General features: G+C 37.2%; 1 protein-coding gene across 14 annotated transcripts in view; it reads right to left on the reverse strand.

Moving 5' to 3' along the window:
* MLLT10 (MLLT10 histone lysine methyltransferase DOT1L cofactor) overlaps positions 1 to 23,926 on the reverse strand; it is a 253,478-nt gene that overhangs the window by 83,497 nt on the left and 146,055 nt on the right. For 11 of the 14 annotated variants that reach the window (XR_002645563.3, XR_002645562.3, XM_022580469.3 and 8 more), the window contains 2 exons: positions 5,742 to 5,994; positions 1,877 to 2,446 (listed from right to left, as the gene is read on the reverse strand). Coding sequence is in view for 12 of the 14 variants with exons in the window: in XM_022580469.3 (XP_022436177.1) it covers positions 1,877 to 2,446; positions 5,742 to 5,994 (823 nt within the window). In the remaining 2 variants the exon portion in view is untranslated. The remainder of the gene's footprint in view (positions 1 to 1,876; positions 2,447 to 5,741; positions 5,995 to 23,926) is intronic. The other 3 variants (XM_022580477.3, XM_089906433.1, XM_089906432.1) reach the window with 1 other exon arrangement.

Raw genomic sequence — 23,926 nt, forward strand, 5'->3', positions numbered from 1 at the left:
CACTGTGCTGGCAGTGGGGAGACAGTAATGAACATGACAAACACAGCCCCTAACCTCCTGGAGCTAGGATTATAGTGCTTGTTACAGTCTAACCTTATAATTAACAGGTGTTTACAAGGTCACCTGCATTGTTACTTGCACATGAATCTTTAAAAGGGCATCATGGAAAACAATTCTTGATAACACAGTACACATTTTCTCCTTCTGACTTATTTATACAGGAGCGAGTTTTCTGCTTTTACAATTACTAAGTGCTTTCTCAATCTAAAATTAGGCCAAAGGAAAAATTAACATTTTGATACTAGTAGGAGGTACTATTGTTGCAAGTTAAATTATTGGCTCAAACTCTCTTGTTGATCCCATTGCTTAAAGCATGACTGACAGTATACTAGCAAGGTTTTACACCCTCATCAGCAAACATCCCTTGAATTTTATAATTAAGTGTCTCTGGAATCAAGGAAAATACATAGTTCCACCACTTAGAGCTGTGAGAATTCTGTCTCGGTTTCCTCTTCTATATAATGAGCGATAATACTTGATGCTTGTCAAGTGCTTAAGACAGTGTGCAGCACATGCTAAGTTTCAACAGCAGTTAGCAATTCTTAACTTATGGTAAGAAGGCGTAATTCCTAAATACTCATGGCATTTAGCCAGCTTCTTCTAGATAAGCATAGACTTTTTAGTACTAAGCTTATCAGTGAGAGAGTGCTCTGATCTAGTCATAAAACTTTTATTAAAATGTGTAAGATTAAATAATATATTACCTCAAATAGTTTTCAACAACTAATCTTATTCCCTAAGTATGGCTTTAACAAGATACATACACTCTTCAGAGTGATTTTAAAACTCAAGTTTAAGAAAAAAAAAAAATCCTAGGGCTTCCCTGGTGGCACAGTGGTTGAGAGTCCGCCTGCCGATGCAGGGGACACGGGTTTGTGCCCCGGTCCGGGAAGATCCCACATGCCGCAGAGCGGCTGGGCCCGTGAGCCTTGGCCGCTGAGCCTGCGCGTCCGGAGCCTGTGCTCCACAACAGGACAGGCCACAACAGTGAGAGGCCCGCGTACCACACACAAAAAAAAAAACCTGACAAGTCTAAATTTAAGTCATTTATTTTGATGAAATCATATTTATGGGAATTTCTCCCTAAATTTCTGTCTACCTACTGGTGAGGTAAAAAGGATACAAATTCATATTTTTCTGCCACAGATGTACCACAGACACTGCCCTCACAAAGTAATCAGTAATCAGTAAAAAACATGATTTCCCACACATAATATTTCCCTAAATCAATAACAGCTAGGAAAATCTTTTAAGAATTTATCTTTTAACTATTTAGCCTATATTAAGTAAAACTGGATTAGTGCCAAATGTCTTTTCCAAAGACCAAACTGTCCTCCTAAGATTGTAACACTTTTCATTAAGATAATTAAACGTCACTTAGCAACTCACAGTATTATCATAATGATAGTTTAAAATGAATTTGCGGGGACTTCCCTGGTGGTACAGTGGTTAGGAATCCACCTGCCAACGCAGGGGACACAGGCTCGAGCCCTGGTCCAGGAAGATCCCACATGCCATGGAACAACTAACCCCGTTGAAGCCCACGTGCCTAGAGCCCATGGTCCGCAACAAGAGAAGCCACTGCAACGAGAAGCCTGCACACTGCAACGAAGAGTAGCCCCAGCTCGCCACAACTAGAGAAAGCCCGTGCGCAGCAACAAAGACCCAATGCAGCCAAAAATAAATAAAATTTAAAAAAAAATAAAATTAAATAAATTTGCTTGGTGGTGGTGGCAGTGGCAGTGGCGGTGGGTGGGTGGGTGAGAGGGAGGGAGGGAGAGAGGGAGGGAGGGAGAAAACAAGGGGCCAAGCCTACCTGAACCAAGTGGAGAGGAGCCCACACTAAGACTCTGCACACTCCCATTCCTGAGCGGCGTGGGGGATTTCTGGAGACTAGAGCTGGTTACACTTCCTGCAGCTGACGCTACAGATGACGTTGGTGAAGCAGAAGAAACTGAGAGATGAGAAACATTCTCTTGACTTTTGTTTCCTTTGGGTCTACCAGGCCCATGCTTACTTTGTTTATTTCCTTTTCTTTTCTTTTCCTTTACAGTTTCTTCTTCTATGCCAGAAGTTTGAGCCCGCTTATATCCTGCTGTAGGAAGGCTGGAATTACCCAAATCTCCAGGTGAATTTTCAAAGCTTTTAGGCTGCGGAATAGCAGCTGAGGTTGAAGGGAGACCAATTATGGAACTAAAACTATTTACCCCCCCTTCCTGGCTTCCAGACTCTCCTTTATGTACATCTTTGGTTGATGATGACTGTTGGGAGTGAGTGTAACTGTCATTACGCAGATCTGAGTCTGTAAAGCTCAAGAAATCCTGGGGAGACTGTACTGAACTTCCCGAAGATGATTTTACACTGCCTGGAGTTCCTGAAAAACTGCCTGTAGTGGGGGAAAAAAAAAAATGGGGTAGGAAAAGAAAAAGTTGGATGCAAAAGTTCCCATGAGCAGTAGAAATGACACAATCATCAAAAAGAGAGGATGAAAAAAATTATAAAACTTAGGACATCAGTATGTAACAAAGCTAGATTTTTTTAAGGATTATTACTGAAATCAAGTTTATCTATAAAATTATGTTCTAAAAATACTTATTTTATAGTTATTAAATTGAATATTAACTCTTGAATTATACGCTATTACTTGTACAATTACCAAGATATAAGATGTGCTTTATTTAACCTACCTTTTACCATGGCAGCATTCCTCTACTCTCCCCCAAATGCCTTGTGTATGCTTGAGGAAGGACCAAAGAAAAGCAAAGTCTCAAGGAGACTCTGAAATGACTATGATTGAACTCTGAATGGCTTTGGGAACTTCCTTTCTTGCAATTACTGAAGGTATGATTATAAATGTTCCCAACATACAATAAGACCCAAAAGATGTTGCTCAGGTCGTAAGTTCTGAGTTTTAACTTCAAGATAATATTGGTGAATGTTATCTTTCAGTTATATCTACCCCACCAAAACATGGATTTGATATAATAATCATCATATGGAACCTAATCTATATAACTCACATTCTCCCAGTCCACCTCCCACGGAGATGCATAAAGAAAAGAAACCAGCCACTTATATTCTGCTATTGCTTTTATGAAAGTAAAATCATAGGAGGGGCACCTCTCATGAATCTCTCACAACTGCTTATTTTTTCCCCACTCTTTAAAGAATATTAGTAAGCCCACCGTGTCATTATGAGATATGAAAACCTCAAGGTTCTTATTTACCAGGTTAAAACTAATGGCTGGGATGAAACAAATTCGATCCACCATCCCACTTCATCAAACACTCTCGCCACGCTTGCCAAATGAAGTAACAAGTGTTTAGACTCAGTTTTGACCAACATCTATTGTGTTTCATAAAACTAAACTATGTCATGTTTTAACTAATGTCTTCAAGAAACGAAAGCTCAAAATAAAGTGTTCTGTTGGCAGTGGAAAGGAAATTCCAAGCTAAGTGTTAAATTTTACTGTAGAGCACATTCGTAAGTAATCACACATAAATCTACCTAAATATTTACAAAGATATTTTTTCCCTACACATAAGAAATAATTTCTTTTTAACTAAAGTCTCAAGGTTCTGGTTTTTAAATTTTAAGCTCTTCTAAAATGGCTCATTAAAAAAAATTAATAGTTCTAAAATTTAACTCCTTCAAGAGAAGATCTGCCTTATTAATTTACAAAATTACTTGTACCGATGTGACCATTTTCAGGCCATTTCTGTGTAAAAAAAATATATACATATTAAGAAGCCATTTACATTACATCAATCATTTAAGGATAACTGCAATTTGCCACTTAATTAACAGCTATAAAGAAGTTCTTTATTATCCATTCTGATCTGTCACCATCTGTTTTTTTTCTGCACATTTTTGTTTTTACAGCTGGTGTTAAAAGCTCACGACAGCATAGCAAATACTTTAAAACACTTAGTATACACAGTATTTTAAATGTGTATTTTCTAAAATTCACATACTACCTGTAATTTAAAAAAAAAAAATTACCTTAAACGCCCTACCTTTAAATTTCAACTTTTAAAACTTTTCAGGATATTACTTCAGATATAAAAACATAACACGTTCTCTACCATATCTTAACAGAAGCAGGGAAAGACTCTCCAATATTGTGGAATTTAAGAAAATGAGAGCTCTCTTTTCTAAATGAATTAGTACTTCAAAGATAACATTAAAAACTCAAAAATGCAATTTTACAAGTACAAAATAAGGTCTTAGCTATAGAGAAGAGATGACTGAATTCTGCTAATCACATTCAAAACGTGAATGAAGTTACATTAAAAATTAGTTTTACAGGAATTCCCTGGTGGTCCAGTGGTTAGGACTTGGCACTTTCACTGCCGTGGCCCAGGTCTGATCCCTGGTCAGGGAACTAAGATCCCGAAACCCATGTGGCAAAAACCAACAAACAAACAAAAAAACCCAAAACTACAGTTTTACTATTTGTTTTCCAAAGTATCATAAAAATAATATACAGTAAATTTATTAAACATAAAACAGCAAATTTAGCATTTCATTTCTTTTCTACTTGTCTAACTTTTTGTTATATGAGGCAAAAAGAAAAAAAAATCTAGGACTTGAAAATCTTGAAGCACAAAATAACTTAGTTTAAAAATATATGAATATACTTTTTAATGAAGAGGTCAGCAGTCTAAGCATCTCTCTACATATTCAAATTATGTCCTGGTAGATTACGGGCATAATTTTTATTGTCAGCAAAAGCTTTAACAGGGTAAAGAAAAGGACAACTTTTTCCCTCATTTACTCCTAGGGGACAAAGGGCTGGGGTGGGGGCGAGGGAGAGGAGGCCTTTATTTTACTAAATGTATTTGTCTCGAACAGTTTTAGCACTTATATTTCTCAACATATTTATTTCAAAATAAAAACCTAGAACATTAGGCTAATGTATTCTAAGGTTTAGCTGAGTTATTTTGTTCTCCATAAAACAGACTTGTCATATAAAACACAAAATGCCTAGTTAATTCTGAATATCAGTTAAACAACAAATTATTTTTCAGTATAAGTATGTCCCAAATAAATGCATGGGACACACACTGAAAAAAATAATTTGTTGTTTAACTAAAACTCAAAACTAGCTGGGCATCCTGTACATACAGCAGCCATAATTACCAAAAGATATGTAGGCTGAGCAGAATTCTACTTTCATCTTCAAGCTTTATAATAAATGCATTAATAATCAGCAAGTATTATTTACCGAGAACTATTTAGCTCCCCTAAAAATTACTGAGTACTTATTCACTTATTGAAAATGTATACCTTAACCGCTTTAGTGTTCAACTGGGAAAGACAAATAAAAACAATTTATAAATTAGAGTGACTTTTCTGTTGAGCAGAAAGGAAAGGAAAACTCCAGCTTTTATTGTTTTTCTCCTCAGACTTAAACTTTATTCCACATCTATTTAAGCATTAAAAAAAATTACAGTTCAACTTTAGAAGCACAGGTCATAACACAAAAAGAAAGCAAAGTTCCCAGAAACATTTGAAGAAGGAATACTAGTCTTTAAAGTAATCTTACTATAGCAACTAATCATAAAATAATCTCTAATTATCCAATAGTTATAAGTAAAAGGTAAATTCTTTTATAAAACTTAACTACTATTGATCATCACAAGAACAAGTATTTCAACTAAAATATCATAATTAATACCTTGCTGGAAAGGACTAGCTGCTGATACAGTCGTTCCTGGATTTCTTCCACCAGGCTTTCTTCCCCTTTGACCTGAGCTGTGAGCTGAAGATTTCTTCCCTTTGCCCTCTGACCCTCTAGCCTCTGAAACATCTTTTGCACTAGTAGTGTGCGCAGAGACTTCCTGGAAATTTGCATTTGTAAATCGTGCTGCAGTATCTTCCAAGCGCTTCAATGATCCAGATATAGAGTTGCTGCTAGTGCTTGTATAAGTCTAACATTTTGATTGAGAAAGGAAGTAAAAGGAAAAAGAACTGATTACAATTTGGCTACAGGGGGAAAAAAAGATGGCACATTAATAATAAATAACTACTGGACTTGAAAGATAAACATATGAAAGTTTCAGTTATAAAAACATGTCAGTCTGCCTAAGAAAATCATGTAAGAACAATTTAGAGTCTGGTACAAATATTTCTTTTAAAAATGTAGATAATTTATAATATGACTGAGCATCAAATTGCAGCAATTAGTAAAAGTACATATTAGTTGTTATTTATTAAGTGACACACAGTAAGCAATACAGAAGATACTTGTTTCTCAAGCAACATAATTTTCAACAAGAACACTCTACTTCTTAGACATGAAATTAAAATCAGCTTTAGTGTTCATCCCTGAAAGGCAACAACTAGAAAGAAGTAAGGTACTAAAATTTCACTACTGGACTATATCCATGATATTATACAGATCTAGCATAGGTCAGAGCAAGAATTTTTTAAATTCAGATGAAGGCTGCTTTTCAAAAGAGAAATATTTAAAACCTTGAAACAGAAAAGATTTCTTCCCAGTATTAAGTTGAGGAAACAGCTACATTTTGCAGTTAAGATTTCTAAAAAAATTAAAAGTACAATTATACCATAAAATTGATTCACAATCACCCCCTATAATTAGTTATGGTAGGGAAACAAAGCAAGATAAAGACAAACTTAAACAGTTTCCAGTTTTTAATAATCATTTTAATATAAGGTGCATGCAAATAATGACAAATTAAATGACTATGAAAGTGTGATGCCAGATGTAAATTAATCAACATGCTTTGAAATTAAAGATTTATATGGGGGCTTCCCTGGTGGTGCAGTGGTTGAGAATCTGCCTGCCAATGCAGGGGACACGGGTTCAAGCCCTGGTCTGGGAAGATCCCACATGCCGCGGAGCAACTAGGCCCGTGAGCCACAACTACTGAGCCTGCATGTCTGGAGCCTGTGATCCACAACAAGAGAGACCGCGACAGTGAGAGGCCCATGCACCACAATGAACAGTAGCCCTCACTGACAGCAACTAGAGAAAGCCCTCACACAGAAACAAAGACCCAACACACCCAAAAATAAATTAATTGATTAATTTTTTTAAAAAAGATTTATATGGTCCAAAGGGTCAGGGATTTTTGTTGCCATTGTTAAACTGGTGTCTGAACTATAACTAGCCCTAAATTTCTGTTGAATAAATAAATAATTTTCTAATACTTCTATCTGAAATCTCCAATGTAACACAAGTGAAAAATCTGAAAATATGCAAAATTGAAATCTGCCACATATTAACAACCACTCAGTACAAAACATCAGAAAAATTTTAAAAATGAGAAAGTGACGATAAAAATCAGGTTTGTTAGCAAATCAGTGTTCAGAAAAAAGGAGTAAGAGGAAACTTCAACTGTTTTGAAAACCAAATCTTTACTACTACTCTTCTGCTACTTGCCCAGTGTTGCTGCTGCACCCCACAGCATCTCACTGCCAAGAACAGATTTTCACCATCAAGTACAAGAGACATTATGATCTCATAAAAAACTAATCACTATTGTAATAAACTATAATCCACAAATAAGAAAAAGGTTTTCAAACTAAATTTCAGGAGGAAACACACTCCCATTTAACAAAACAATCATATTTAAGCTGATTAAACTTCATGGATGACTACCTTTCCCAGCCAGACAGGTCACTTTCAAAATCACCTGACACTTCACTTTTCCAATATTTTTTTCCAATAATTCAAGTTCATCCTGAGATTTTCCAACCCACTCATTTGACCCTAGTAAAGTTTAAAAGTCATCTAAAAAAAACACAATGGTGTTCTTCATTCAAGTACTCTATGTGTCAAATAAGGAAAAGGAGAGAAAACTGGGTAGAATACCAACAACAGAAATATGCTGTTTCCACATAACAACCTAAATTAGGGTTGGTCAATTTTCCCAGTCATTTAACAGAATATACTTGCTTACCCCTGAAGTATAAATATGTCCATATAAATCCAATGAAAACATGATATTTGGAAGAGAAGGTATTACAAAGAAAGCATTTAATGAAAATTACACAAATTTCAGTGACCAAAGTCATATTAAATAAAACCATAACATTTTATTTTTTACAAACCTCAACACCTTGTAAGTTAAAAAAAAAAAAAAAAAGTACTACAGGGACTTCCCTGGTGGCACAAGTGGTTAAGAATCCATCTGCCAATGCAGAGAACATGGGTTCAAGCCCTGGTCCCGGAAGATCCCACATTCCACAGAGCAACTAAGCCCGTGCACCACAACTACTGAGCCTGCGCTCTAGAGCCCGCACGCCACAACTACTGAAGCTCGCATGCCTAGAGCTCATGCTCCACAACAAGAGAAGCCACCACAATGAGAAGCCCACACACCACAACGAATAGTAGCCCTCACTCACTGCAACTAGAGAAAGCCCGCGTGCAGCAACAAAGACCCAACGCAGCCATAAGTAAATAAATAAAATACACATAAATTTTTTTAACAAGATACCACAGGTTTCTTAGTAAGAAAAAAAAATAAAACATAACAAAAATAACTTTAGCTGAAGATTCTAACAGTTAAAAAAAATTTTATACATGCCCCCAACATCACAAACCTGTTTCCTCAGTCAGTTTCACAACCTAAGTAACTCTCATAGCATTAGCATGTCATTGCTCTGAGAGCCACTATAGTGTTTAAAAATACATATTCATGTAAATTGACCATAAAATACAAACTAACTACATCAACTGGTACTCAACTAAGTAAAATATAGCCTTCCTTTTTTTTCTTTTCCACTAGAGAGAAAATTGGATATCTGGCTATATTGATAGTCTTTAGAGAAGTGCATAAACACTTTGTGATTTACAGGCAACTTAATGAATCTTTCAAAATAGACATCTACAATGTGTTTGATTTTTCTTTCATGGCCAACTAAAATTATTAGTCCTCAGATGAGATGCAAACCCAATATACCTACTAAATAGCATTAATTAGGAACAAAAAAATATTTCTAACTTCAAACAGAAATTTTTAGACTCATAATTAATCAAAGGCTATCAGAGGTAACCAAAGAAATAGCAGTTATTATATTTTAAAGGTATGGTTGCCTTAGGTTTTATTCTACAAGGCTCTGTAATCCATGTTTGGAAGAAGGAGGCAGAGGGAAGGAAAACAACCAATAGCTTTGCCTTTCACCAACATGGTGAAACAGAATAATGCTTGTTAAAAAATTTTTTTTTAATTATATACTATTCAAGTCTCTCATAAAAGTCACATTTTTCACTAGCCCAATTCTTAGAATACAGCACAGAAACTATCAAACATGAAGCCCAAAAAGAATGAAAACTTTTTAAGGGGGGAGGGGTGCCAGTAAGCTATGGGACAACATTAAGAAGCCTAATGTACATGCTACTGCAGTACCCAAAAGAGAGCAGGGGGGAGGGACTCAACAATAATAATAGCAGGGGGAAGAAAGAAAAAAAATAAATAATAGAAAAACTATGAAATTTGATGACAACTATGAACCTACAGATCAACTAACCCCAAGTATAAGAAACATAAAGAAAATGCCATGAATGCACATCATAATCATATGGCTTCTCGCTAAAAACCAACAATAAACAGAAAATGATAAAAGCAGCTGGGGGGGGGGCGGTTAAATATGCCTATGTGCTAAGAAACAAGGATAAGGATGAAAACAGATTTCTCATGAAAAAGATGCTAGCTAGAAAAGAGAAGAGTAAAATCTTCAATGTACTAAAAGAAACAAACTATCATTAACCTAGAATTCTATACCGAGCTAAAATACCCTTCAAAAACACAGGCAAAATAACTGATTTTCAGATAAAAATGCTGAAAGATCTAATCACCAGCAGTTAACACTATAGTAAATGCTAAAGGTTGTCTTTCAGGCAGGAGGAAAACAACAAAGGAAATGTGGATGTACACAAAGTAATTAAGAGCACTAGAAACGGTGACTACATGGATAAATACAGAAGACTTTTTAATTATTTAAGTCTCTTTATAAGGTAACTGATGATCTAGAGCAAAAATAATAACAATGAATTGTGAGGTTTATAAGATATGTAAAAATTTTAAAACATGACAAAAACAGGCCCAAAGCCAAAAGGGTAGCAATGGAAGTACACAGTTTTAAGGTTCTTATATAATATGTGAAATGGTATAATATCACTTGAAAGCAGACTGTGACAAGCTAAAGATATATAAACCCTAAAGCAACTAATAAAATAATACAATTATTACTAATCAGCCAAAATGCAATCATACAAAATATTCAATGAGAAAAAAAAGAAAATAGGGAGATGAGAAATAATGGGCAAATTAAAAAGGACTAACAAAGGATAGACTTAAATACAACCATATCAATAATCACATTATATGTAAATTACCTAAACACCCCCATTGAAAGACAGAGATTGTAACAGTGAAAAAAGAAACTCAAGACTTTATGTTGTCTACAAGACACCCATTTAATACAGAAAGATATTAAAAGTATGGGGAACACATATCAATCTAACACTAATCCAAAGAAAGCTGAATTCACAACATTAATATCAGACAAAGTACACTTCAGAACAAGACATATTACCAGGATAAACAGGTCTATTAATCAAGAGGATATAAAAATCCTAAATGTTTCTGCAAATTATGAGACCTTCAAAATAAATGAAGCAAAAACTGAATAGAGAAAACAAAGAAACAGCAAAATGTATAGTTATAGTAAGAGGTTCATTCTTTTTCTCAATAACTGACTGAACAAATAGACCCAAAAAAATGAGGATATAAAGAAACTTAAACAATATAAGTCAACTTGACCTAACTGATATTTATAGAAAAACTTCATACAATAAGAGCAGAATGAATACACATCCTTTTGCAAAGCACACAGAAAAACAAAATAATCCATGTTCTGTGTCATTAAGAAAATCTCAAAAAAATTTAAAATAAATTATAACACAAAGACATTAAATGAGAAATCAACAAGAAGATACGTGAAAAACCCCTAAATATTTCAAAAGTAAATAAAATGCTTCTAAGTAACCTATGGTCAAAGAAGAAATCAAAAAGAAACCATAAGGTATTTGTTCAACTAAGTAAAAATGAAAATACAACATATAATTTGTAAGTGGAGCTTAGAACAAAGTTTTTAGCATTAAATGTCCATATCAGCACTTTCTGGTCAGCATGTAATAAGGAACTTTGACGTCTTCATTCCATCCTAACAAGTAAAAAGCCTAACAAACTGAAAAGTCAATAACTCTTCTTAGATCCATCAGAGAAGCGAGGTCACAGAGCAAACCACTGCCACCAAAATTAGAGAGACAGACAGATACAGAGAATCAGAGTGTACCCAAACAGAAATCTCTATGGCAACCAGTATCAGGGTAGGAAAACCTCAAGTATAATTGACAAATTGTTGAAGGCTCAGTGTGGACAAGTCTGAGAGATTAAAAACTCCAGGAGGGGCTTCCCTGTTGGTGCAAAGGTTAAGAATCTGCCTGCCAATGCAAGGGACATGGGTTCGAGCCCTGATCGGGGAAGATCCCCCATGCTGCGGAGCAACTAAGCCTGTGTGCCACAACTACTGAGCCCGAGCTCTAGAGCCTGGGAGCCACAACTACTGAGCCTGTGTGCCACAACTACTGAAGCCCGGGCACCTAGAGCCCGTGCTCCACAAGAGAAGCCACTGCAATGAGACACTCACGCACCGCAACAAAGAGTAGCCCTCGCTGACTGCAACTAGAGAAAACATGTGCACAGCAACAGACCCAACACAGCCAAAAATAAATAAATAAAATATATAAATTTATTTTTTAAAAAAGATAAAGGTAAGGCAGAGATAGATCTTATTAAAAAAAAAAAAAAAAAAAGAACTCCTCACACTTTTCAAGTTTTACCTCCAAGAGCTCTACCAAGTCTTGACAGTGAATACCAGAAGAAAAATATACACTCATGCTTCCAGCAGGGAAGGCAGAAAGGAACTATTCTAATATGCCAAGGTATTCTGTTCTTCTTAATAAGGCCTGTTATCAGGAGAATATATTTTACCAGAGCATAACCTGCTGAGGTTGTATCAGAGCCTCAAGTATGTGAAGGAAGGGAAATACCCAACTACAACCCCCACCAGTATCCTGTCCCAGCAAAGCAGGGTAGGGGGTGAGAATCACTTGTGAGGTTCACAGTCCAGGGGCACAGGCTCACCAAAAGACTGAGAACTAACCATAGGACTATAGAATGCTTCCTGTCCCTCTTACCATCACATTATTAAAGGCCTATTTACCACACTTCCTTTTATCCAGTAAATCATATACATCTTTTAACAAAAAACTACAAGGTGCACTAAGAGGCAAATAGACCGTGTGAAGAGAACGAACAAACATCAGAACCAAAGACAGAGATGGCACGACTGTGGGAATTACCAACCCAGAAATTTTTTAAACTATGATTAGTATGCTAAGGGTTTTAACGTAAAAAATAGACAGCATGCAACAACAGATGGATATTGTAAGCAGAAAGAAATTCTAAAAAAAAATTTAAAAGGACTCTTTGAGATAAAAAAACCCATAACAAAAATGAAGAATTCCTTTGATGCGCTCATTAGTAGACTGGGCATGGCTATGGAAAGCATCTCAGAGAGTGAGGATATGAAAATAGAAACTTCCAAAAATAAAAAGCAAAGAGAAAAAGAAACTATGAAACAGAGAACAATATCCAAGAACCACAGGACAACTACAAAAGGTGTGACATAGGTGTAATGGGAATACCAGAAGGAAAACAAAGGAACTGAGGCAATATCTGAAGCAATAATGACTAAGAATTTAACCAAATTAATGTCAGAAACCAAATGACAGATCTAGGAAGCTCTGAGAATACCAAGCAAGATAAATGCCAAAAAGCAAGCAAGCAAACAAAAACAACACCTAGGCATATCATATTCAAAATGCAGAAAATCAAAGATAAAAGAAAAAACACTCAAAGAAGCCAGAAGGGGGGAAAGCCTTAACTACAAAGGAGCAAAGATAAGAATTACATCTGACTTCTCTTCAGAAACAATGCAAACTACGGAGTGATGTGAAATATTTAAAGTGTTGAGAGAAAAAAAACAACCTAGAATTCTGCACACTGCAAAATTATCCTGTAAGAGTGAAAGACAAAGACTTTCTCAGACAAACAAAAATTGAGGGAATTTGTTGCCAGTAGGACTGCCTTGCAAGAAATGTGAGAAGTTCTTTGGAGAGAAGGAAAATGAAACAGGTCAGAAACGTGGATTTACATAAAAAATACCATCAGAGAATGAATCAGTGAAGGTAAAATTAAACTTTGATTTTTTAAATTCTTAATTGACCTTAACAGATAGCTTGCTCAATGATGTATTTGATTATATAGTTTTATGCATTCATATGCTTATGTATGTTCATGTATAAGTGAAATGAATGACAGCATTGACAGAAAAGATGGGAGGGAGAAATTAGGAATATTTGGTTATTATAACGTACTTGTGCTACCATGAAGCAGTATAGTGTTACTGAAAGACGCCTTAGATATGCTGTAAAGATATATTGCGAGCATGAGGGCAACCATGAAGGAAAACAAGTATAATTGATATATTAAGAAACGAAAAGAAAATGGAATCGTATAAAATGCTCAGTTAAAACCACAAAAGTTAGAAAACATGTGGAAGACAAAAACAGGAACAAAGACCAAGAACAAATAAAAAACAGTAACAAGTTTTGTAGATACTAACCTAACTGTATCAACAATCATCCTAAACACACATGGTCTAAATATGCCAATTAAAAAACAGAAATTGTCAGAGTGGATCAAAAAGCAAGACTCAGGTACAGTAAATATAGAGACACATCATGATTTAAAAAAAAAAGAAATCAATGGATGGAAAAGGGTATAACATGCTATCACTAATCTAAACAAGGCAAGAATAGCTGTATTTCAGACAGAGTAGACTTCAGAGCAAGGAAAGTTAACAGGGATAAACAGTGACATTATATAACAACAAAGGTATGAAGACTACAAGATGACACAACAATCCTTCATGTGTATATGCCTAAAAACAAAACATTAAATACATGAGGCAGGGACTTCCCTGGTGGCACAGTAGTTCAGAAATGAAAGACGGAACATTAACTACAGATCTCATGGACATTAAGGGATAATCAAGGAATTTTACACACAAAAAGAAACAGACAATCTGAACAGACCTATATCTATTAAAGAAATTTAATTAATAATTAAGCACCCCACCAAAACACATAAAGCACCAGGACCAGATAGGTTCACTGTTAAATTCTACAAAATTCTTAAGGAAAAAAATTATACCAGTTCTCTACAACCTCTTCCAGAAAACAGAAGCAGAAGAAGTAATTCCTAACTCACTCTATGAGGACAGCAATACTATATCAAAACAGATAAAGACATTATAAGAAAGAAAACACAGAATAATATCACTCATGAAATAGATACAAAAATTCTCTACAAGGTATTGGCAAATCAAATCCAAAAATGTATAAAAAGAATTATAGAGACTTGCAAGATGGCGGAGGAGTAAGATGTGGAGATCACCTTCCTCCCAACAAATACGTCAGAAATACGTCTACATGGGGAACAACAACTACAGAACACCTACTGAACGCTGGCAGAAGACCTCAGACCTCCCAAAAGGCAAGAAACCCCCCATGTACCAGGGTAGGGAAAAGAAAAAAACAAAAAAACAGCAAAAAAACAAAAAACAGACAAAAGAATAGGGGTGGGATCTGAACCACTGGGACAGAGCTGTGAAGGAGGAAAAGTTTCCACACACTAGGAAGGCCCTTCACTGGTGGAGACAGGGGCTGCTGAGGGTGAAGCTTCAGAGCCAAAGACGAGAACACAGCAACAGGGGTGCAGAAGGCAAAATGGAGAGGCTGCCACACAGAGGATCGGTGCAGACCGGAACTCACCAGCCCGAGAGGCTTGTCTGCTCACCCGCCGGGGCGGGCGGGGCTGGGAGTTGAGGCTTCGGCTTCGGTCGGAGCGCTGGGAGAGAGAGGACTGGGGTTGTCAGCATGAGCACAGCCTGCAGGGGATTAGTGCGCCACGGCTAGACGGGAGGGAGTCCGGGGAAAAGTCTGGATCTGCCTAAGAGGCAAGAGACCATTGTTTCGGGGATGCGCGAGGAGAGGGGATTCAGAGCACCGCCTAAACGAGCTCCAGGGATGGGCGCAAGCCACCGCTATCAGCGCGGACACCAGAGATGGGCATGAGATGCTAAGGCTGCTGGTGCAGGCACCAAGAAGCCTGTGTGCAAGCACACGTCACTATCCACACCTCCCCTCCTGGAGCCTGTGCAGCCCGCCACTGCCAGGGTCCCATGATTCAGGGACAACTTCCCCCGGGAGAATGCACGGCGTGCCTCAGGCTGGTGCAACGTCACGCTGGCTTCTGCCGCCTCAGGCTCTCCCCGCATCCGCACCCCTCCCTCCCCCCAGCCTGAGTGAGCCAGAGCCCCCGAATCAGCTGCTCCTTTAACCCCGTCCTGTCTGGATGGGGAACAGATGCCCTCAGGCGACCTACACGCAGAGGCGGGGCCAAATCCAAAGCTGAACCCTGGGAGCTACGAAGAAGAGAAAGGGAAATTTCTCCCAGCAGCCTCAGGAGCAGCAGAATAAATCTCCACAATCAACTTAAGGTACCTGCATCAGTGGAATACCTGAATAGACAAAGAATCATCCCAAACGGAGGCGGTGGACTTTGGGAGCAACTGTAGACTTGGAGTTTGCTTTCTGCATCTAATTCCTTTATGATTTTATGTTTATCTTAGTTTAATATTTAGAGTTTAATATTCAGACTTTCTTATCACTGGTAGATTTGTTTACTGACTTGGTTGCTCTCTTCCTTTTTTTCTTTTATATACAGATATATATTTTTTTCATTTTTCACTTTTAGTGAGAGTGTAGGTGTATGCTTCTTTGTGTGATTCTGTCTGTATAGCTTTGCTTTTACCATTTGTCCTAGGGTTCTGTCTGTTTTTCTTTTTTTTCTTAAGTATACTTTTTAGTGCTTGTTATCATTGGTGGATTTGTTTATTGGTTTGGTTGCTCTCTTCTTTCTTTCTTTTTTTAATGATTTTTTATTTTTAATAATTTTTTATTTTAATAACTATTATTTTTTTCTTTCTTTTTCTTTTCTCCCTTTTCTTCTGAGCGTGTGGCTGAAAGGGTCTTCGTGATCTGGACAGGTGTCAGGCCGATGCCTCTGAGGTGGGAGAGCCAAGTTCAGGACATTGCTCCATCAAAGACCTCCCGGCTCCACATAATATCAAACAGTGAAAGCTCTCCCAGAGACCTCCATCTCAACGCTAAGACCCAGCTCCACTCAGCGACCAGCAAGCTACAGTGCTAGACACCCTATGCCACACAACTAGCAAGACAGGAACACAGCCCCACCCATTAGCAGAGAGGCTGCCTAAAATCATAATAAGGTCACAGACAACCCAAAACACACCACCTGATGCGGTCCTGCCAACCACAAAGACAAGATCCAGCCACATCCACCATAACACAGGCACCAGTCCCCTCCACGAGGAAGCCTACACAACCCACTGAACCAACCTTACACACTGGGGGCAGACACCCAAAACAACGGGAATTACGAACCTGCAGCCTGTGAAAAGGAGACCCAAAAGAGAAACACACAGCAGATGAAGGAGCAAGGTAAAACCCACCAGACCAAAGAAATGAAGAGGAAATAGGCAGTCTACCTGAAAAAGAATTAAGAGTAATGAAAGTAAAGATCATCCACAATCTTGGAAATAGAATGGAGAAAATACAAGAAAACTTTAACAAGGACCCAGAAGAACAAAAGAGCAAAAAACAATGATGAACAACACCATAAATGAAATTAAAAATTCTCTAGAAGGAATCAATAGCGGAATAACTGAGGTAGAAGAACGGATAAGTGACCTGGAAGATAAAATAGTGGAAATAACTACCACAGAGCCGAACAAAGAAAAAATAATGAACAGAATTGAGGGCAATCTGAGACACCTCTAGGACAACATTAAACACACCAACATTCGAATTACAGGGGTCCCAGAAGAAGAGAAAAAGAAAGAGACTGAGAAAATATTTGAAGAGATTATAGTTGAAAATTTCCCTAATATGGGAAAGTTAACAATCAAGTCCAGGTAGCACAGGGACTCCTATACAGGATAAATCCAAGGAAAAACATTCCAAGACACATATTAATCAAACTATCAAAAATAAATACAAAGAAAAAACATTAAAAGCAGTAAGGGAAAAAAAACAAATAACATACAAGGGAATCCCCATAAGGTTAACAGCTGATCTTTCAGCAGAAACTCTGCAAGCAAGAGGGGAGTGGCGGACATATTTAAAGTGACGAAAGGGAAAAATCTACAACCAAGATTACTCTACCCAGCAAAGATCTCGTTCAGATATGACGGAGAAAATAAAACCTTTACAGACAAGCAAAAGCTAAGAGAATTCAGCACCACAAAACCTGCTTTACAACAAATGCAAAAGGAACTTCTCTAGACAGAAAACACAAGAGAAGGAAAAGACCTACAAAAACAAACCCAAAACAATTAAGAAAATGGTCATAGGAACATACATACGCATAACTACCTTAAATGTAAATGGATTAAATGCTCCAAGAAAAAGACATAGACTGGCTGAATGGATACAAAAACAAGACCTGTACATATGCTGTCTACATGAGACCCACTTCAGACCTAGGGACACGTACAGACTGAAAGTGAGGGGGTGGAAAAAGATATTCTGTGCAAATGGAAATCAAAAGAAAGCTGGAGTAGCGATTCTCATATCAGGCTAAATAGACTAAAATAAAGACTACTACAAGCGACAAAGAAGGACATTACATAATGATCAAGGGATCAATCCAAGAAGAAAACGTAACAATTGTAAATATTTATGCACCCAACATAGGAGCACCTCAATACATAAGGCAAATGCTAACAGCCATAAAAGGGGAAATTGACAGTAACGGGATAAAAAGAGGGGAATTTAACACCCCACTTTCACCAATGGACAGATCATCCAAAATGAAAATAAACAAACAAACACAAGCTTTAAATGATACGTTACACAAGATGGACTTAATTGATATTTATAGGACATTCCATCTAAAAACAACAGAAAACACTTTCTTCTCAAGAGCTCATGGAACATTCTGCAGGCTAGATCATATCTTGGGTCACAAATCAACCCTTGGTAAATTTAAGAAAATTGAAATCGTATCAAGTATCTATTCCGACCACAACGCTATGAGACTAGATGTCAATTACAGAAAAAAACTCTGTAAAAAATAAAAACACATGGAGGCTAAACAATATACTACTAAATAACCAGGAGATCACTGAAGAAATCAAAGAGGAAATCAAAAAATACCTAGAAACAAATGACAATGAAAACACAACGACCCAAAACCTATGGGATGCAGCAAAAGCAGTTCTAAGAGGGAAGTTTATAGCAATAAAATCCTACCTCAGGCAACAAGAAACATCTCAAATAAACAACCTAACCTTACACCTAAAGCAATTAGAGAAAGAAGAACAAAAAAAACCCCGAAGTCAGCAGAAGGAAAGAAATCATAAAGATCGGATCAGAAATAAATGAAAAGGAAGTGAAGGAAATGGTAGCAAAGATCAATAAAACTAAAAGCTGGTGCTTTGAGAAGATAAACAAAATTGATAAACCATTAGCCAGACTCATCAAGAAAAAAAGGGAGAAGACTCAAATCAATAGAATTAGAAATGAAAAAGGAGAAGTAACAACTGACACTGCAGAAATACAAAGGATCACGAGAGATTACTACAAAAGCTCTAGGCCAATAAAATGGACAACCTGGAAGAAATGGACAAATTCTTAGAAATGCACAACCTGCCAAGACTGAATCAGGAAGAAATAGAAAATATGAACAGACCAATCACAAGCACTGAAATTGAAACTGTGATTAAAAATCTTCCAAAAAACAAAAGCCCAGGACCAGATGGCTTCACAGGTGAATTCTTTCAAACATTTAGAGAAGAGTTAACACCTATCCTTCTCAAACTCTTCCAAAATATAGCAGAGGGAGGAACACTCCCAAACTCATTCTACGAGGCCACCATCACCCTGATACCAAAACCAGACAAGGATGTCACAAAGAAAGAAAACTACAGGCCAATATCACTGATGAACATAGATGCAAAAATCCTCCACAAAATACTAGCAAACAGATCCAACAGCACATTAAAAGGATCATACACCATGATCAAGTGGGGTTTATTCCAGGAATGCAAGGATTCTTCAATATACGCAAATCAATCAATGTGATACACCACATTAACAAACTGAAGGAGAAAAACCATATGGTCATCTCAATAGATGCAGAGAAAGCTTTTGACAAAATTCAACACCCATTTATAATAAAAACCCTGCAGAAAGTAGGCATAGAGGGAACTTTCCTCAACATAATAAAGGCCACATATGACAAACCCACAGCCAACATCATCCTCAATGGTGAAAAACTGAAAGCATTTCCACTAAGATCAGGAACAAGACAAGGTTGCCCACTCTCACCACTCTTATTCAACATACTTTTGGAAGTTTTAGCCACAGCAATCAGAGAAGAAAAAGAAATAAAAGGAATCCAAATTGGAAAAGAAGAAGTAAAGCTGTCACTGTTTGCAGATGACATGATACTATACATAGAGAATCCTAAGGATGCTACCAGAAAACTACTAGAGCTAATCAACGAATTTGGTAAAGTAGTGGGATACAAAATTAATGCACAGAAATCTCTGGCATTCCTATACACTAATGATGAAAAAATCTGAAAGTGAAATCAAGAAAACACTCCCATTTACCATTGCAACAAAAAGAATAAAATAGGAATAAACCTACCTAAGGAGACAAAAGACCTGTATGCAGAAAATTATAAGACACTGATGAAAGAAATTAAAGATGATACAAATAGATGGAGAGATGTACCATGTTCTTGGATTGGAAGAATCAACATTGTGAAAATGACTCTACTACCCAAAGCAATCTACAGATTCAATGCAATCCCTATCAAACTATCACTGGCATTTTTCACAGAACTAGAACAAAAAATTTCACAATTTGTATGGAAACAAAAAAGACCCCGAATAGCCAAAGCAATCTTGAGAATGAAAAACGGAGCTGGAGGAATCAGGCTCCCTGACTTCAGACTATACTACAAAGCTACAGTAATCAAGACAGTATGGTACTGGCACAAAAACAGAGAGATAGATCAATGGAACAGGATAGAAAGCCCAGAGATAAACCCACCACATATGGTCACCTTATCTTTGATAAAGGAGGCAGAATGTACAGTGGAGAAAGGACAGCCTCTTCAATAAGTGGTGCTGAGAAAACTGGACAGGTACATGTAAAAGTATGAGATTAGGTCACTCCCTAACACCATACACAAAAATAAGCTCAAAATGGATTAAAGACCTAAATGTAAGGCCAGACACTGTCAAACTCTTAGAGGAAAACATAGGCAGAACACTCTATGACATAAATCACAGCAAGATCCTTTTTGACCCACCTCCTAGAGAAATGGGAGGGAGGGAGATGCAAGAGGGAAAAGATATGGGAACATATGTATATGTATAACTGATTCACTTTGTTATAAAGCAGAAACTAACACACCATTGTAAAGCAATTATACCCCAATAAAGATGTTAAAAAAAAAAAAAAAAACTGAACCCTAATGCCAACTGTGGGTTTTAAGCCTTAATGACGTGTCAGTGGAAGTTCACAGATTGTAACAAATGTATCACTCTGGTGTGGGATGCTGACAGTGGGGGAAGGTGTCAGGAGTTATATAGGAAATCTCTATACTTTCCAATTTTTCTCTGAATCTATAACCACTCTAAAAAATAAAGTTTTTTTTAAGCTGCCTATTTTAGAGAAAAGAAAGGTCTTGAATAAATTCATATTACACCTTAATAAATTAGAAAATGAAGAGGAAAAGAAACCCAAAGCAAGCAGTAAAAAGGAAAAAATAAAATTAGAACAGAAATCACTAAAATATAAAACATAGTAACAACAGAGAAAAATCAGTGGAACCCAAAGGTAATAATTTAAGATCATAAAAATTCATAGCCAGCCTGGTTACAAAAAAGAGAAAAGACTGTCAAAGCTCACTCAAGAAGAAATAGATAACCTGAATATAGCCCCGTATCTATTTTCTTTTAATGAAATTACAGTTGAAAACGTTCCCCCTAAAGAAAACTCTGGCCCAGATGGCCTTAAAAGAGAATACTAGCGGGAGTTCCCTGGTGGTCCAGTGGTCAGGACTCCACACTCTTACTGCCAAGGACCCAGGTTCAATCCCTGTCAGGGAACTAAGATCCCGCAAGCTGTGCAGTGCAGCAAAAAGAAAGAAAAAAAAAAAGTGAATAATATTAAACACTAAGAAATATTACCAAATTTACATAAACTCTTCCAGAAAACAAGAGTGAATACCTGCAATGCATTCTGTAAGGCCAGCATTCCTTTTAACACCAAAACCAAAGACATTGGGGCTTCCCTGGTGGCACAGTGGTTGAGAGTCTACCTGCCAATGCAGGGGATGTGGGTTCGTGCCCCGGTCCGGGAAGATCCCACATGCCACGGAGAGGCTGGGCCCATGAGCCATGGCCGCTGAGCCTGCACGTCCGGAGCCTGTGCTCCGCAATGCGAGAGGCCACAACAGTGAGAGGCCCGCGTACCGCAAAAAAAAAAAAAAACAACAAAGACATTGTAAGAAAACATGGGTCAATATCCCTCATGGGGCTTCCCTGGTGGCGCAGAGGTTGAGAGTCCGCCTGCCGATGCGGGGGACGCGGGTTCATGCCCCGGTGCAGGAGGATCCCGCGTGCCATGCAGCGGCTGGGCCCGTGGGCCGTGGCCGCTGGGCCTGCGCGTCCGGAGCCTGTGCTCCGCGACGGGAGAGGCCACAGCAGTGAGAGGCCCATGTACCGCAAAAACAAAAACAAAAACAAACAAATATATATATATATATATCCCTCATGAATACAGAGGCAAAAATTCCTGTAAAATTTCTAAAAGTAGAATCAAACAGTATATAAAAATGGTAATACATCAAGACCAAGTGGGATTTCCCCAGGAAGGCAAGGTTTTTCAACACTGGAAAACCAACCCTCGGAAAATCAACGTACTTCATCATATTAACAGATTAAAAAGGAAAAAAATCAATCAATATATCTATTAAAAATATATAAACAGTCTCTTCAGCAAGGGGTGCTGGGAAACCCTCATGTCAATTAATGAAATCAGAACACTCTGACACCATATACAAAAATAAACTCAAAAATGGCTTTAAGATCTAAATGTAAGACATAACACTATAAAACTCCCAGAAAACATAGGCAAAACATTCTGTGATATAAATCATAACAATATTTTCTTAGATCAGTCTCCCAAGGCAAAAGAAATAAAAGCAAAAATAAACAAACGGGGCCTAATCAAACTTAAAAGCTTTTGCACAGTGAAGGAAACCATCAACAAAACCAAAAAAAACCTACAGACTGGGAGAAAATGTTTGCAAATGATGCAACCAACAAGGGCTTAATTTCCAAAATATACAAACAGTTCATACAACTCAATGTCAGAAAAACAACAACATAATCAAAAAATGGGCAGAAGACCTAAACAGACATTTCTCCAAAGAAGACATACAGACGGCCCAAAGGCACATGAAAAGATGCTCAACACTGCTAATTATTAGAGAAATGCAAATCAAAACCACAACAAAGTATCACCTCACACCAGTCAGAATGGCTATCAAAGAGTCTACAAATAATAAATGCTGGAGAGGGCGTGGAGAAAAGGGAACCCTCCTACACTGTCAGTGGGAATGTAACTTGGTGCAACCACTACCGAAAACAGTATGGAGATTCCTTAAAAAACTAAAAATAGAGCTACCATATGATCCAGCAATCCCACTTCGGGGCATATATCTGGAGAAAAACTTGGTTCGAAAGTATACATGCACACCAATGTTCACTGCAGCACTGTTTACAATAGCCAAGACATGGAAACAACCTAAATGTGCACTGGCAGATGAATGGATAAAGAAGATGTTGGGTACACACACACACACACACACACACACACACACGTTCACAGGTTAGAAGACTCAATGTTATTGAGGGATCAATTATCCCCCAAAACAATTTGAAGATTCATTACAGTTCAAGTCAAAATACCAGTAGTTTTATTTCTATAAATTGACAATTCTAAAATTCATATAAAAATGCAGAGAACCTGGAACAGATCAAACAACTGAAAGAGAACAAAGTTGGAAGTGGACCCTATCTGACCTCAAGGGTCATTATAAAGGCACAGTAATCAAGATTGTGTGGTATGGAACAGAACAGAGTCCAGAAATAGACCGATACATATACGGTCAACTGTTTTTATACAAATGGGAGTAAAGGTAATTCAGTGGAGAAAGGGCAGTCTGTTCCACAAAATGGCTCAGGAAAAACTGAATATCAGTATTCAAATAAGTGGATTTTGATGTGTAGCTCACATCATATGCAAAAATTAACTCAAAAAGGATCATCGACCTAAATGTAAAACATAAAAATATAAAACTTCTAAAAGAAAACATATAACATATCTGATAAAGGATTTGCATCGGAACATATAATGTCTCACAAAACTCAGTAATAAGAAAACAAACAAACCAATAAAAAGGAAAAAATAAATAAATGGCAACTATTCACATGAAAAGATGTTTAACATAATTTAGGCCATTAAGGAAATGCAAATAAAAACCACAATGAGAAACTGATACGTACCTAACTAGAATGGCTGAAATTAAAACA

This window comes from Delphinapterus leucas, chromosome 2, assembly GCF_059928025.1.
Source record: "Delphinapterus leucas isolate spDelLeu-1000000601 "Yukka" chromosome 2, BTC_Dleu_Yukka2, whole genome shotgun sequence".
NCBI lineage: Eukaryota > Metazoa > Chordata > Mammalia > Artiodactyla > Monodontidae > Delphinapterus > Delphinapterus leucas.